This window comes from Thalassophryne amazonica, chromosome 19 (assembly GCF_902500255.1).
Source record: "Thalassophryne amazonica chromosome 19, fThaAma1.1, whole genome shotgun sequence".
NCBI lineage: Eukaryota > Metazoa > Chordata > Actinopteri > Batrachoidiformes > Batrachoididae > Thalassophryne > Thalassophryne amazonica.
The window spans coordinates 1,239,305-1,256,466 of record NC_047121.1 but is presented as its reverse complement, the minus strand read 5'-3'; the positions used below and the strand labels follow the sequence as shown (position 1 = coordinate 1,256,466).

The window sequence follows — 17,162 nt, the reverse complement described above, 5'->3', positions numbered from 1 at the left end:
AATAATAATTTCTATTATACTTTTTACAGTCATCATGTCTAAATCTTCATGGTCAGTTGATCTTTTGCTTACAGTTTTTTTACAATATTTCTTATTTCATCTTTTTCCACATTGTCCAGGAAAATACTATTGACCGTATTTACCAGTGTATGTAATTTATCTTCTATTATTGGTTTATTTCCCACCAGACTTGATCCTACATTTGAAAAATAATCATTAAACCCATTTGCAACTTCTTTTATGTCATATACTCGTATCTCTTTATTTTCCTTAAAGTAATTTGGAATAGTTGCTTTCGCTCCATCACTATCAATCACACTTTTTATAATTCCCCATGTTACCCTCATATTATCTTTACTCTTAAATTGTTCACTATAATCCTTTTTTGTTTCCTAATTATTGTTAATAGTTTATTTTTATATTTTTTGTATTTATGTTCTGATTCCTTTGTTTGCAATTTTAAAAAGCACCTATATAAATAGTATTTCTTTGCACAAGCATTTTTTATTCCCTGTCAGCCATGGTTTATTTACTCTTTTCTTACTAATTTCTATTAATTTACAATTTTTATTGTATGATTTCAGCAATATTTTCATCAATGAGTTATATGCTACATTAACATCACTGACAAACTTCTTCCCAATTTTGATTTTGAAGGTCATATTTTAATGCCTCTAAGGCTTTTACTGACTTATCTCTTTTAAAGTTTATAACAGTTTTTTGTTGTACCTATTTTTATATTTAAATATTGAAAAAATTGGTAAATGATCGCTAATATCTGTCATGAAGATCCCATTCTTGATAATTTCATCTGTTCTGTTTGTAAATATATTGTCGATTACCGCTGCACTTTGCGATGTAATTCTGGTTGGTTTTGTTATCAAGGGGAATAACCCAAAACTATACACTGAGTTCACAAAATCACTTAATCTTTGGCAACTGGAGCTTTCTATGTTAATGTTGAAGTCCTCACACATAAAAAGCATTTTGTTTTTAATTTGATGGAATAATTCTACTATTTTATCTGTAAATTTCACAACACAAGAATCTGGTGCTCTGTATACACAACTGATTAAAATATTCTTAGATGTTTCATGTACAAGTTCCACTGTTACAATTTCTATGACATTATTCATAATTGTCATTTCTTCAACAATTGTACACATCAGATCTGTTTTTGTATACAGAGCAATACCACCGCCTTTTTTATATCTTCTGTTTACAAAATACAGCTCATATCCCTCCATTTGAACTTCGTCCATGAGATCATCTTTAAGCCAAGATTCAGTGATTGCAACAATACTAAATCTATTTTTAAACTGATTTAAATAATCTTTATATCACGTGACATGGATTATTCCATTTATGTTACATTGCATTTCACGTGCAAATTTGGTTCCATACGTTTGATACCATTGCACTCTGTGCACACACACAACACGTGCGCGCACACACACACAAAACAAATCCACTGTGCTGTAAGCCATCTGGAGGCATGAAGAGCTGTTAGCGCTGTTTCATTCTAACTTCCTCCTAACAGGTCTTCATGTCTCCAGGTGGCTTACAGCACAGTGGATTTGTTTTGTGTGTGTGTGTGCGTGCGTGCTCGAATGCTCGAAAGAAAAGCTGGACTAATTTCTGCCATCTTTTTTTGGAAGTACACAAAGTTGGTGAACGGCATCGCGGACAACATTGTCAGAATTATTTTTGGACTTGTATTTAAAGTTTGTGTTGGATTGTTGATGTCAGAGCAGCAGTGATGCACCAAAGCTGGACAAATTTCTGACATGATTTTTCGCTGGAGTGAGGAAGTACACAAACTCTTTTTTTTTTTGTTTGGCAGTACACAAAATCAGTGCAGTGCCGCACCAAGTCCCTTTTCTGTTGTTTATAAATAAATATAATATCAAATGACAAGGATCTATTTTAGCTGTTATACAACACAAATAATGAATGTTTTTACATTCTTTCAATGGAACAAATTCGTACCATTGAACTCAAACAGTCATTATTTGTATACCAGGTCACCGCACGCTTACCAGACAACGGCGTATCATTTGCCAGGTCACCGCACGCTTACCAGACAACGGCGTATCATTTGCCAGGTCACCGCACGCTTACCAGACAACGGCGTATCATTTGCCAGGTCACCGCACGCTTACCAGACAACGGCGTATCATTTGCCAGGTCACCGCACGCTTACCAGACAACGACGTATCATTTGCCAGGTCACCGCACGCTTACCAGACAACGGCGTATCATTTGCCAGGTCACCGCACGCTTACCAGACCACGGCATATTATTTACCTGGTCACAACATATTTACCAGACCACGGCATATTATTTACCTGGTCACAACATATTTACCAGACAATGGCATATTATTTACCAGGTCACAACATATTTACCAGACAATGGCATATTATTTACCAGGTCACAACATATTTACCAGACAATGGCATATTATTTACCAGGTCACAACATATTTACCAGACAATGGCATATTATTTACCAGGTCACAACATATTTACCAGACAATGGCATATTATTTACCAGGTCACAGCATATTTACCAGACTATGGCATATTCTTTACCAGGTCACAACATATTTACCAGACAATGGCATATTATTTACCAGGTCACAGCATATTTACCAGACAATGGCATATTATTTACCAGGTCACAACATATTTACCAGACAATGGCATATTATTTACCAGGTCACAACATATTTACCAGACAATGGCATATTATTTACCAGGTCACAACATATTTACCAGACAATGGCATATTATTTACCAGGTCACAGCATATTTACCAGACTATGGCATATTCTTTACCAGGTCACAACATATTTACCAGACAATGGCATATTATTTACCAGGTCACAGCATATTTACCAGACTATGGCATATTCTTTACCTGGTCACAACATATTTACCAGACTATGGCATATTCTTTACCTGGTCACAGCATATTTACCAAACCACGGCATATTATTTACCTGGTCACAACATATTTACCAGACAATGGCATATTATTTACCTGGTCACAGCATATTTACCAGACTACGGCATATTATTTACCTGGTCACAACATATTTACCAGACAATGGCATATTATTTACCTGGTCACAACATATTTACCAGACAATGGCATATTATTTACCTGGTCACAGCATATTTACCAGACTATGGCATATTATTTACCTGGTCACAACATATTTACCAGACTATGGCATATTATTTACCTGGTCACAGCATATTTACCAGACTACAGCATAATATTTACCAGGTCACAACATATTTACCAGACTACTGCTTTGTATGTCACATGACATGGATTATTTCATCCCATTTGTGCTGCATTGCATTTAGAGTGCAAATTTGGTTCCATATGTTTGGTACCATTGCACTCTGCACACATGCGCGCGCACACACACGCTAGTGCATATGTCCTCATGCATGCACATGCACGCACACACAAAACAAATCCACTGCGCTGTCTGGAGACTGTTAGCAGGAAGAAAGAATGAAAAGCTGGACTAATATCTGACATGATTTTTTTTTTTTTTTTGCTGCACTGAGGATGTACAGTCTTTTTTTTGGTAGTGCACGCCAGTTGCATGGGTGTGAGTGCGTGCGCAGGGGACAACGAGCTAAATGGCGCTGCTAATTCTTATAACACACACACAGACACGAAATCCACTCCGCTGTAAGCTGTCTGGATGCATGAAGAGCTGTTCAGATGAAAAGCTGATGTGATTTTCGGCTGGACTGAGGGACTACACAAAGTTTTTTTTTAATGGAAGTCTGAAGTCAGTGCACAGCATCAATGGACTACACGTCACAATTTGTCCTTCAGCAGCAGTGGAACACCAAAATGTAAGTCCTTTTTCTATTGTTTATAAATGAATAAAATATCAAATGACAAGGATCTATTTTCACCGTTATATAAAACAAATAATGAATGTTTTTACATTCTTTCAATGGAACAAATTGAAATTTGTTTCAATTCTTTCAATGGAACATACCATTCAATATGTTCAATCTTTCACCTCATGAAATATTCGTACCACTGAACTCATAAACATTCATTATTTGTATACCAGGTCACAGCATATTTACCAGACAACAGCATGTTATTTACCAGGTCACAGTATATGTACCAGATCCCAATATATTTACCGGATCACAGTATATGTACCGGATCTTTTACCACAACCACGGTAAGACTTTTGACCATTTGTCCCTTTCTGAATCAGTCCAGGGTTTTCTGGACAAGAGAAAAAAAAAAAAACACCGTGTCAAGTGTCTGAGACACATCCTGGAAAAAGAAACGACCACGAAACAAAGAGAAACGGATGTAAACCGGAGAGGATTTTTGAAAACTGTTGGAAAAAGAATGTTGTGAAGGAAACACGAGCTAACTAGCACAGTTAGCATGGCTAGCTCTCCGGGAAATACTTTCCAACTTTGCCATGTGTGAAGTCATGACCTTTGACTTTAAACACGCGCGACGTTTGTTTTAGGGAAACTGTCCTTTCTCAGACTTTGCAGCTCGTGAACAGTCGATAAGCGCAGCAGCAGCCGTGCTACGCTAAGCTAAGCTAAGCTACAGCTAGCAAGGCCGTCAGCCTGCTCCACTCAAGCCGAACAAACCGCTGACTGACTGACTGACTAACTAATTCACCTGATGGAAACGATTCACGCCTTCATGCAGGCTGAAACTCCGACAAACCAATCGCTTCACATCACCGCTGCCAGGGCGCATCTGTCCCGATTTGGAAGCTCCTGCTCGTCCACGGTGGGAAACACTTCCTTCCACCTGGGCCTCCGCGACGTCAAAACTGTGACGTCATCGCGTAGCACCCGCGCAGAAAGCAGGATGTCACGTGACAATAACACCAGAACAACACACACAAAAAAAACCAAAACACTACAGTAACACAACCACACCAAAACATCAACAGTAACAAAATAACAACACAACAACATAAAACAAAACAACTGTAACACAATAACAATTAGGACCCCAATTGCATTAGGGCTCTCCAATTGGTTCAGAATGCTGCAGCCAGATTGAAGCAGAAAGTTCGACCACATTACACCCATTTTGGCATCTCTTCACTGGCTTCCTGTCCCAGTGAGATCAGATTTTAAGGTTCTGCTACTAGTCTATAAAATTATTCACGGACTGGCACCTCCCTACCTAGCTGACCTAATTAAACCTTACGTACCGGCCCTGGCTCTGCGTTCTCACGGTGCAGGACTACTTTGTGCCCCTAAGGTGAATAAGAAGTCTGCGGGTCACAGAGCTTTCTCTTATTGTGCCCCTGTTCTGTGGAATGATCTCCCTGCATCAATAAAACAGTCAGATTCTGTGGAGACTTTCAAGTCCAGACTTAGGGCTAGTGGCCGGCGATCACCTTAGTATTTCTCTGTTTTTCTTGTTGTTTAATGCTGACAAATTATACAATATTTTTTGTCTTTCTGATGTCTGATTCTGTTTTTTCTCTGTTTGAGGTGCAGCTCCAGCCAGAGATGGGAGTTGTGTTTGTGTTGGCGACCCTCCTGTCCTGTGCACCAATAGCATTTCTTGTATATTCGTCCGTGAATTGTTCTGTGAATTATTTCTGTAATTTATGTTTGTATCATGGTCCAAGCAGAGGGTCACCCCTTTGAGTCTGGTCTGCTTGAGGTTTCTTCCTCAGAGGGAGTTTTTCCTTACCACTGTTGCTCTGGGGGTTAGTAAGGTTAGACCTTACCTGGGTGAAGAGCTTTGAGGACACTCTGTTGTGATTTGGCACCATATAAAGGAAATAAATTGAAAAATTGAAATTGAACAACACAACCACAACAATAACAAAGAGTTAGTTTGTTGGTGTGTGAAGTGCTTCTGTGTGTCTTTTTCTTGTGATCAGTTGACTCTGTGCAATGAATCGTTTGATTGGTCATTGATCAATCAACAGTGGCTGCTGGAGTCCCCCTGAAAGCTGTTTCACAGTTTTTGACTTTCAGTGTCTGTTAAATCTCTTTTTGGTCCATTTTGTCTGATGTAAAGCTGCCTAATAATTATGCACACCTTGATACAGGGTGTTAACCACTTTAGGCCACGCCCCCTCACTACACAAACACACATCACCTGACAATGTTTCAGTGCAACAAAATTTCATATTTATCAGCCTGTAGTTGGACTGATAGTTTGTTTATCAGTTCCCACATCGTCACATTGCTGCGCCTCCTTGAAGACATTTTGATGTTGCGTGCAGAGTCATGAAGCGATTATTTTGTCACCTTCTTCAGGTGTGCAGCGGTACAGACTCGATGTTGTCTTGACGGTAGCGTTTGGTCCCGTCAGCTTCTCCCTCTGTCTGCTCGGCGTCACCACAGCAGGTCCGATGTGGACCTGCATATCGATTTGGCACAAGTTCAGGATGCCCTTTCTGACAACTCCGGTGTCCAAGTGGATAGTGCACTTGGTTTCAGTGCCAAAGGTTCATGGTTCAAAGCCAGCTTGCACTCGGCCGAGACGGACGCACTTTCTCTTCTCCCTCCCTCCTTATCTTTCCTGCTTCTGTGGCGTGTTGTCTGTGAGGCTGCAGCTTTGCTCTTCTGGAAAACGACAAAAATGGATCTGTTACAGTGGTCTCTGAATGCAATTGACACTATTTTTTCTACAAGACATTCGGGGGCAGAGGACCCGACCTGTCCTGCCGGGACGCATGTGATGGGTTACGTGATGGACTCGTGGAGGAGATGGCAGGTCATGTGCCTTTACATGCTTTCTGTGGAGGACGTCGAAGATGTGTACATATTCGGCTTGGTGGTGACCGGCTTTCTGCTGTGTGGAGTGGGCACTATGCTGGTTTACCGGAAAATCAAGAAAGTGGAAGCAGCTTTGATTGGTCCTTCCAGGCTGCCCTACATGATTGATTCAATTGGGAAGGCAGTGGCTGCGCAGCGTTGGAAAACATCTCGAGCAGAATTGCAGCCCTGGAAACCCGCTCTGACCGTCTGTGAAGACCACATTCTACATTCAGATGCATTGAGAGCCACTCTGTTCTCAGAACTGTGGAATCTTTCAGGCATCTGCTAATCTGGCTATTCATTTGGCTTCCCCAAATACAGCTGCACTTCAAGGTCGCTGTGATAAAACCTCCTCAGAAGATCAACACTTAAGCCTCGCTCCCTGGTCTTCCGCCCTCCCCTCAGCTTCTCCAGCTCTGACGTTGACTGCTCAGGACTGCTTGGACTGCTCAGGGCTGCCCCCTCCCCCTCCAGGATTGTCGGACAAGGCCATTGATGGCACCAAACAGGCTGCCTCCGGAGTGTTCTGATAAACTGGACCTTTTCAAATCTCGTCCTGTGTCCTTGTTTTTGTCTGTGTGATTATTGTTTTCTGTGCTGATGGGGATTTTTTTCCTCATTGCCGCTGTGTAATGCAGCGGCAATGAGGGATTTTTTTTTCTCCTTTTCCCTCGTGTTTTGCTTTCATATATATGTTTATGTACCGGGCCAGCCTATGTGTTGTGTGTGTGTTGTTTGTTATGGGTCGGTGTTGGTTTGCTCAGCCCTGCTGTTGACCAAGGCAGGGATGTACATCTGGAGCTGGTCCCCAGGCACCTAATGGCGACTTCTGCTCCTACTGGCAATTACGATGGGTTAAATGCAGTAGACATATTTCACTGTGCAGGGAACATGTTCTTCTGTGCATATGACAATAAAATTTCTTTGAATCCTTTGAAAGGCATCCAGTGTAAAACTTTTGCCAAATCAAAATCAGATCTGCTGTGACGACCCCGAGTGCAAACAAAGGAGCCGCTGAAGGGGCTTACTTTTATCTGTAGAATGTGCAGGATGAACCTGGAACCAGGAACCTCGTGCTCTGGAAACTGGAGTGCTGACCGAGTCTCAGTGCACTTTTCTGCTTTAATGCTGCCATCACAGAGTGTAAATGACCTTTGAAAAGGTCACTGATACAACCCCAGACCAGGACAGACCCTGGGGGGAACCATACCTTACTTAGCTCATGACACATCATGACATCACTGTTTCCACTGATGATGCAAAACCCACGTAACGGGTAGCAAATATTTTAACTTGAAAGAAGCAAATTATTCTGAAGTATAAATTGTAATCCTGGATGTTTGTGTATTTTATCATTTATGATTCTTCTGGAACACATCCGTATTTCTGCTGTGCAGGGGTTGACTTTTCATGGTATCACAATACTATCAGGCTGGATGGTCAGAAACTTGGACACAAATGCACGGCTCGAACAGACAGCTCTGGTTGTAAAAAGGCTTTCCTCGGGTGGACAGCAATGGTCAGTACACAAGAAGACAGTCCAGAAAAAGCAGCAGTACAAAAATGATCAGGCTTAGGTGTGATCGATCAAACAGGCAGGAGGTCATAAAACACAAGGAGGCAGGCAGTACTATGGAACACAAGGAAGAGGCACAAGGTGCAACAATCTGGCGAGGGACTAAAGTATATAACCCTGGGTCGCAAGCAGCAAATTAGGAACAGGTGTGCGCGGAAAGCACAAGAACAAAAGCGTGGCCAGAGAGAGTGAAACACCCACCACCAAGAACCAAGAGACAGACTAGAGAGAGATAGAGACAGACCCAAGCAGAAAAAAAACCCAGCAAGAGAATAAACATACAAAAACCAATGAAATCAGAAAAATAACAAACAGACCAGAGAAACAAATTAAAACTGATAAACTCAAATCTTGACAAATAAATTTCACTTAAAAAGAAGATTCGATGCTACGATTCACGGTGACATGTCACCCAACCGATGAGAGACCCTGGCTGCTGATAACAGTCTGGATGGTCCTTTTCCTCTTTGGTCTGGAGCACTCCTCCATTTCTTCAAAAAAAAAAAAAAAAAAAAAATCTGGAGGGCTGTTTCATTTGACCACAATACGTTTCTTCTGTGTGATGGTCCAACCCTGATGCCTCCAACGATCCTTCTGGATAAGGTTAACATGAGGCTGCTTTCTCGCACAGTAACATTTTAACCCTCTGGGGTCCACGGACCTGCCGGCACCTCAAAGTCTGCTTTTCATCATATTTCTATCCATAAATCAGCAACAGAATGTCATAAAGACGCAGTTCGACCAAGTCACAAAACAAATTGTCAGCTGTAGTTTCCACCTCTGGACAATCCTCGACTCAGTTGGTCCTTGAGGTCAGAGGTCAGATGGGTGTGTGTGTGTCTCTCCCTGTGAGCGGCTGCAGCTCAGAGGCTGTTAGTCGTTGCAGTTCTGTGTGAACGGCACTGGCATTTTAAGGTGATTCTATGAATCTCAATGACCTCTACAGCCCCAAGTCTTCAGAAAGCTCTCCACTCCTGGGTTCAGATGGATCATCCCTCCTGACAGAAAAGACCCAGATCCTGCAGATGGGCTGTGCCCTTTGAAGCACTACTGAACTGCCCCTCATCTATAAATGACAAGGCAATAGACATGTTGTCCCAGGTTGGCATGAACCATGCCATGGATGACCTTCCCACTGATGAGAAAGAAAGGCCTTCAGCCAAATATCCACGTGCGCGCACACACTCAACTGCCTGGTGGAAAACCTTAGAAATTACAAACTCACCAATGGAAATCTGTACAGATGCTCCTATTTGGCACAACCCAGACTTCAAGATCAATAAAGCAACTCTTCATGTCAGCACATGGGAACAGAAAGGAATCACACACCTTCATCACCTAAAAGGTTTATCCCATTTAACAACTTGATGCAGAGGTTTGGAATTATAGGAGGAAATTTTATTCATTACCATCAAGTAAAGTATGTTGTGATGTCAAAAATTCAGACGCATCAGTGCCCACCAGAACCACCCACATTAGTGATGGACATCAAGAACCTCCTCCCAATAAAGAAAACCTTGTCTAAGGTATACAACTCCTGGCAAAAATGATGGAATCACCGGCCTCAGAGGATGTTCATTCAGTTGTTTAATTTGTAGAAAAAAAAAGCAGATCACAGACATGACACAAAACTAAAGTCATTTCAAATGGCAACTTTCTGGCTTTAAGAAACACTATAAGAAATCAAGAAAAAAAGATTGTGGCAGTCAATCAATCAATCAATTCAATCAATTTTTTTATATAGCGCCAAATCACAACAAACAGTTGCCCCAAGGCGCTTTATATTGTAAGGCAAGGCCATACAATAATTATGGAAAACCCCAACGGTCAAAACGACCCCCTGTGAGCAAGCACTTGGCTACAGTGGGAAGGAAAAACTCCCTTTTAACAGGAAGAAACCTCCAGCAGAACCAGGCTCAGGGAGGGGCAGTCTTCTGCTGGGACTGGTTGGGGCTGAGGGAGAGAACCAGGAAAAAGACATGCTATGGAGGGGAGCAGAGATCAATCACTAATGATTAAATGCAGAGTGGTGCATACAGAGCAAAAAGAGAAAGAAACACTCAGTGCATCATGGGAACCCCCCAGCAGTCTACGTCTATAGCAGCATAACTAAGGGATGGTTCAGGGTCACCTGATCCAGCCCTAACTATAAGCTTTAGCAAAAAGGAAAGTTTTAAGCCTAATCTTAAAAGTAGAGAGGGTGTCTGTCTCCCTGATCTGAATTGGGAGCTGGTTCCACAGGAGAGGAGCCTGAAAGCTGAAGGCTCTGCCTCCCATTCTACTCTTACAAACCCTAGGAACTACAAGTAAGCCTGCAGTCTGAGAGCGAAGTGCTCTATTGGGGTGATATGGTACTACGAGGTCCCTAAGATAAGATGGGACCTGATTATTCAAAACCTTATAAGAAGAAGAATTTTAAATTCTATTCTAGAATTAACAGGAAGCCAATGAAGAGAGGCCAATATGGGTGAGATATGCTCTCTCCTTCTCTAGCTGCAGCATTTTGAATTAACTGAAGGCTTTTCAGGGAACTTTTAGGACAACCTGATAATAATGAATTACAATAGTCCAGCCTAGAGGAAATAAATGCATGAATTAGTTTTTCAGCATCACTCTGAGACAAGACCTTTCTGATTTTAGAGATATTGCGTAAATGCAAAAAAAGCAGTCCTACATATTTGTTTAATATGCGCTTTGAATGACATATCCTGATCAAAAATGACTCCAAGATTTCTCACAGTATTACTAGAGGTCAGGGTAATGCCATCCAGAGTAAGGATCTGGTTAGACACCATGTTTCTAAGATTTGTGGGGCCAAGTACAATAACTTCAGTTTTATCAGTTTTTTCTTGGTTCTCTCCCTCAGCCCCAACCAGTCCCAGCAGAAGACTGCCCCTCCCTGAGCCTGGTTCTGCTGGAGGTTTCTTCCTGTTAAAAGGGAGTTTTTCCTTCCCACTGTAGCCAAGTGCTTGCTCACAGGGGGTCGTTTTGACCGTTGGGGTTTTACATAATTATTGTATGGCCTTGCCTTACAATATAAAGCGCCTTGGGGCAACTGTTTGTTGTGATTTGGCGCTATATAAAAAAATTGATTGATTGATTGATCAGTAACGGTTACTTTTTTTAGACTAGGCAGAGGAAAAAAATATGGAATCACTCAATTCTGAGAAAAAAATGATGGAATCATGAAAAACAAAAGAACGCTCCAACACATCACTAGTATTTTGTTGCACCACCTCTGTCTTTTCTAACAGCTTGCAGTCTCTGAGTCATGGACTTAATGAGTGACAAACAGTACTCTTCATCAATCTGGCTCCAACTTTCTCTGATTGCTGTTGCCAGATCAGCTTTGCAGGTTGGAGCCTTGTCATGGACCATTTTCTTCAACTTCCACCAAAGATTTTCAATTGGATTAAGATCCGGACTATTTGCAGGCCATGACATTGACCCTATGTGTCTTTTTGCAAGGAATGTTTTCACAGTTTTTGCTCTATGGCAAGATGCATTATCATCTTGAGAAATGATTTCATCATCCCCAAACATCCTTTCAATTGATGTAAACTTGTGCATTTATTGATGATGTAATGACAGCCATCTCCCCAGTGCCTTTACCTGACATGCAGCCCCATATCATCAATGACTGTGGAAATTTACATGTTCTCTTCAGGCAGTCATCTTTATAAATCTCATTGGAACGGCACCAAACAAAAGTTCCAGCATCATCACCTTGCCCAATGCAGATTCAAGATTCATCACTGAATATGACTTTCATCCAGTCATCCACAGTCCACAATTGCTTTTCCTTAGCCCATTGTAACCTTGTTTTTTTCTGTTTAGGTGTTAATGATGCCTTTCGTTTAGCTTTTCTGTATGTAAATCCCATTTCCTTTAGGCGGTTTCTTATAGTTCGGTCACAGACGTTGACTCCAGTTTCCTCCCATTCGTTCCTCATTTGTTTTGTTGTGCATTTTCGATTTTTGAGACATATTGCTTTAAGTTTTCTGTCTTGACGCTTTGATGTCTTCCTTGGTCTACCAGTATGTTTGCCTTTAACAACCTTCCCATGTTCTTTGTATTTGGTCCAGAGTTTAGACACAGCTGACTGAACAACCAACATCTTTTGCAACATTGCGTGATGATTTACCCTCTTTTAAGAGTTTGATAATCCTCTCCTTTGTTTCAATTGACATCTCTCATGTTGGAGCCATGATTCATGTCAGTCCACTTGGTGCAACAGCTCTCCAAGGTGTGATCACTCCTTTTTAGATGCAGACTAACGAGCAGATCTGATTTGATGCAGGTGTTAGTTTTGGGGATGAAAATTTACAGGGTGATTCCATATTTTTTTCCCTCTGCTTGGTCTAAAAAAGTAACCGTTACTGACTGCCACAATTATTTTTCCTGATTTCTTATAGTGTTTCTTAAAGCCAGAAAGTTGCCATTTGAAATGACTTTAGTTTTGTGTCATGTCTGTGATCTGCTTTTTTTCTACAAAATTAAACAACTGAATGAACATCCTCCGAGGCCGGTGATTCCATAATTTTTGCCAGGGGTTAAATGGTAAATGGACTGCATTTATATAGCGCTTTTCCATCTGCATCAGATGCTCAAAGCGCTTTACAATTATGCCTCACATTCACCCTGATGTCAGGGTGCTGCCATACAAGGCGCTCACTACACACCGGGAGCAATAGGGGATTAAAGACCTTGCCCAAGGGCCCTTAGTGATTTTCCAGTCAGGTGGAGATTTGAACCCAGGATCTTCTGGTCTCAAGCCCAACACCTTAACCACTAGACCATCACCTCAATGGTTGTATAAGTGAGTATCAGGCGTGGACACTGTTTTACATTTACCCAGTTTAAAATGGGGGGTGGACTTCCTCCTGACCTCTAACCCTGACCACTGTATACAGATCTGTAAAAACACATTTTCTTTGACAAAAAATACCAACTTACAACTCATCCAATACAAAGTTATTCACAGAACACACATCACACAATATAAGATGTATAAAACGGGCTTCTCAGACTGTTCACAGTGTGAACTAAACACCACTGATACCTATTATCATGCTCTTTGGCTCTGCTCACCTGTCCAGTGTTTTTGGTCCAAAGTCACTGAAAAACTGTCCTCTATCTTGGGATATAGAATTCCCTTATCTCCTAATTTATGTTTACTTGGAGACATGACAATTATTGAACTGCCAACTAAATCTAAAACTATACTTGTAGCACTGACTATTACCAAAAAAAAACTATTTTGCTGAATTGGAAAAATAAACAATCAATCAATATTAAGCACTGGTCAAACCTCCTTATCGAATATATATCGATGGAAAAAATAGCCACTTCATCAAAAAACTAATTACCAAAATTTAATGAAACATGGTCCTTATTTATCAATTCATTAAATTTGAATTTGGAGGGCTAATATATAGAAAAAATAAAACAAAATAAAATTATTTTTTTCTTTTTGCCTGTTAGGGAATACCACTCTTGCACCTGTACTGTATTAATATTAGATTATGATTTGTTCCTATTATTGTTGACCTACTGACTTTTCTCTGTCTTGTGCTGCTGATCCAGGTTGCAGTTCTTTGGGGGACTCTTGTTGACTCTTGAGACTGATACTGTGTGTTTTTGTTTGTTTTTTATTTTTTTCCTCTTCTTTTCTTGAATATGATTGAATTGGTGGAGGAGAGAGATCGTGTCTTTTAGAGTGGCTGGCCCCTCGGACGTGGCGGGACGGTGCGGCCTGGCTGTGTGTGGATGGTTTGGTGTCCGGGTGTTGGGTCCTGGACTTGCTGGGGGATTTGGGGTTGGGCTGGGGGCCTGGTGGGGCCGGTGTGGGTGGCCCCACCAGGCCCCGCCAGGCCTGCCTCTCCCTCCGCCTGCTGCTTGGGGTTGGGCCTCACGTGTCACATCCTTTTAATGCACTTCACCAGGTTAGCACCTGCACGCACATCATATTGGGTTGTAAATAGCACATTGTAGAGTTCACATGATTTGTGGTAGGGTGTTGGGGATGGGTTTGTAGGGCAGTCTGTGGTGCAGACTGCCCTACAAATAATTTTTGCCAGGGGTTGTAATGCAACACTTTATCTTTGCACACTTAGGGGGTTGTACACAGCAAGGGAGATTAATTGTAACAACTATGGTGGGGTTGGCAGGTAGGGTGAGTGTGGCACGTGAGGTTGGCCCCAGGTGGCTGTGGATGTCTGGGGCCTGGGGTAGGGGGTCTGCCTCACCGGTTCTGTGTTGGTCCTCTGGCCCTGCTCTGGGCCTGTGGGGCCCAGGGTTCCGCAGCCCGTTGTGGGGGTGGGTGGTGGCGGTGGGGCGCGGGTGTTGGCACTGGGGAGCTGACGGCTGCTGGGGGGATGGGGGGTCCTGGTCTCCATGGGATGTGTCTCGCTCGGGTGGTCTCCTGGTCATGCTTTGGTGGCTGGGGTGGGATCCGAGGTGTGGGGTGGGGGGGTTTGGGAGCACTGCTGGCTGCGCTGGGGGACCTGGCTGTCGGGGGGCCTTGTGCTCTTCCTGGCCCTGGGGTCGGGCCTCGCCTCTTGTCTGGGGGCTGGGCCGCCCTCGTGTGGTTCAGTGGTCCCTACCTTGTGCTTTTGATTCGGTTGTGGTGGCTCCTTTGCTCCCCGTCCTTGCTGCCGCTCGCGGGGACCGTGGGCCGGGTGGTGTGGTTCTGGGGCTCCCCCTATTGGTGGGCCCATGCCGGCACCCTGTGTGCTTCCCTCGGGTCTGGGGCGGCTCCCTGTGACCCGTGGGGGGTGTTGTCGGGGGTGCGGTGCTCCCCTGGTGGTTTGCTGTGTTGCCCAGTGGCTCTGGGGGCTGCCTTTCCTGGCCCCCGTGCCCTTCCGCTGCCCCTTCTCTCCTGGCTCCCCCGGGGCCCTGCGTCCTGGACCCACTTCCGTCTTCACTCGCGGCCGGCTGCGTGGCTTCTGACATGCCGGAGTGGTCCATGTCATATGGTAAGGTTCTGTACTCTTGTCTTGGCCCAACACCAGCCACAGTAGTGATTGGATATTTAGCTGTGATCTGGGTCTCTGTGTGTGGATGGTTGTGTGTTTGTGGCCGTCGCCACAATTCGGTTTTTGGGTGCTCTTAAGAGGATTAACACTACTGTGTCCTAGATTAGGGTATGGATGCTCACTAACTAGACAACAGACTGTTGCTGTCACTGTTTGTTCATGTGTGGCTGTTTGTCCTGGTATGTTGTATGGTTGAGGTCACAGTTATTGTCTTCACCACTTGTCTCTTCTTGTCTGTTTTTGTGTTGTTTTGGTGGTCGGCTCTTCCTGATAGAGCTTGTCGGTTGGCTTTGAGTAGGATGTTGTAGGTTGATCGGGAAGGGCGGATGTGGGTCACACACACACACCACATTCACTCATGCACTACATACCTTCTGTCCTGCAAGAATAAATTGCATATATGTGTATTAATGTTCATAAATGGTTCTGCCAGTGTGGCTTTTACCATCACTATACGTATATGCAGACAGGGGGGAAAAGAAAAAAGAAAGAAAGGCCTTCAGCCAAATATCCAGTGGCAAAGCTTCAGGATTACATCTCCTAGCAGAAATTTATAAGGGAGGTGGTCCCGCACGCTTCTGGAAACTCAGCAAACTGCTCCAGTCTTTTTGGATCCAGGGAACCATTCAACAAGAATTCAACAATTGTCCACTTGTACAAGAGGAAGAGTAACAAAGAAGCATGTGACAACCACAGGAGTATTTCATTGTTCTTCACAGCTGGTGAAGCCCTGGAAAGAGTCTAATCACACATCTCCAAAAACCCAAACATAACTAACTCGCACTTCCCATACATGTCTTTTCTCTTTATTTGCTTATATTTTTTCAGATGCTGGACTGGATTTGGATATGAAGATGGTTGTCATCATTATGCTGAAGTCTCCCGTAAATTGTCAACATTTTTTCTTTTTTTTCTTTTTTTTTTGGCTGAAGTTCCCCTTCGAAAAGTCAGTTAACTGTGATTCTTCACTTGTGAATTACTTTGAATAAAAATGAAAAGCATGATGAAGGCGGTCCAATGGGCTGAGGAGCAGTGTGATGGGCTTGGGGGTGGCCTGAGAGCAGACCTGAGGTGGTCATATGGCCTGAGGGGGGTTTGATGGCCTGAGAGACAGCCTGATGGGCTAAGGACTGGCCTGAGGGTGGTCTGATGGCCTGAGGGTGGTCTGATGGCCTGAGGGTGGTCTGATGGCATGAGGGGAGTTTGATGGGCTGAAGGTGGTCTGATGGCCTGAGAGACAGCCTGATGGGCTGAGGGCTGGCCTGAGGGTGGTCTGATGGGCTGAGGGTGGTCTGATGGCCTGAGAGACAGCCTGATGGGCTGAGGGCTGGCCTGAGGGTGGTCTGATGGCATGAGGGTGGTCTGATGGCCTGAGGGTGGTCTGATGGGCTGAGGGCTGACCTGAGGGTGGTCTGATGGCATGAGGGGGGTTTGATGGGCTGAGGGTGGTCTGATGGCCTGAGGGGGGTCTGATGGCCTGAGAGACAGCCTGATGGGCTGAGGGCTGGCCTGAGGGTGGACTGATGGCCTGAGGGTGGTCTGATGGCATGAGGGGGGTCTGATGGCCTGAGAGACAGCCTGATGGGCCGAGGGCTGGCCTGAGGGTGGTCTGATGGGCTGAGAGACAGCCTGATGGGCTGAGGGCTGGCCTGAGGGTGGTCTGATGGCCTGAGGGTGGTCTGATGGGCTGAGAGACAGCCTGGTGGGCTGAGGGCTGGCCTGAGGGTGGTCTGATGGCAT

At 43.6% G+C, this 17,162-nt stretch overlaps 2 protein-coding genes across 2 annotated transcripts in view; both read right to left on the bottom strand.

The window, feature by feature from the left end:
* Positions 1 to 4,860, bottom strand: part of dicer1 (dicer 1, ribonuclease type III) — a 154,189-nt gene extending 149,329 nt beyond the window's left edge. The window contains exon 1 of the mRNA XM_034195024.1: positions 4,693 to 4,860. The gene's annotated coding sequence lies outside the window, so the exon portion shown is untranslated. The remainder of the gene's footprint in view (positions 1 to 4,692) is intronic.
* Positions 4,861 to 16,373: 11,513 nt separating this feature from the next.
* On the bottom strand, positions 16,374 to 17,162 carry LOC117501022 (proline-rich extensin-like protein EPR1). The gene has a single exon (XM_034159824.1). It carries the CDS (start codon positions 17,160 to 17,162, stop codon positions 16,374 to 16,376), a length of 789 nt encoding a protein of 262 aa, XP_034015715.1.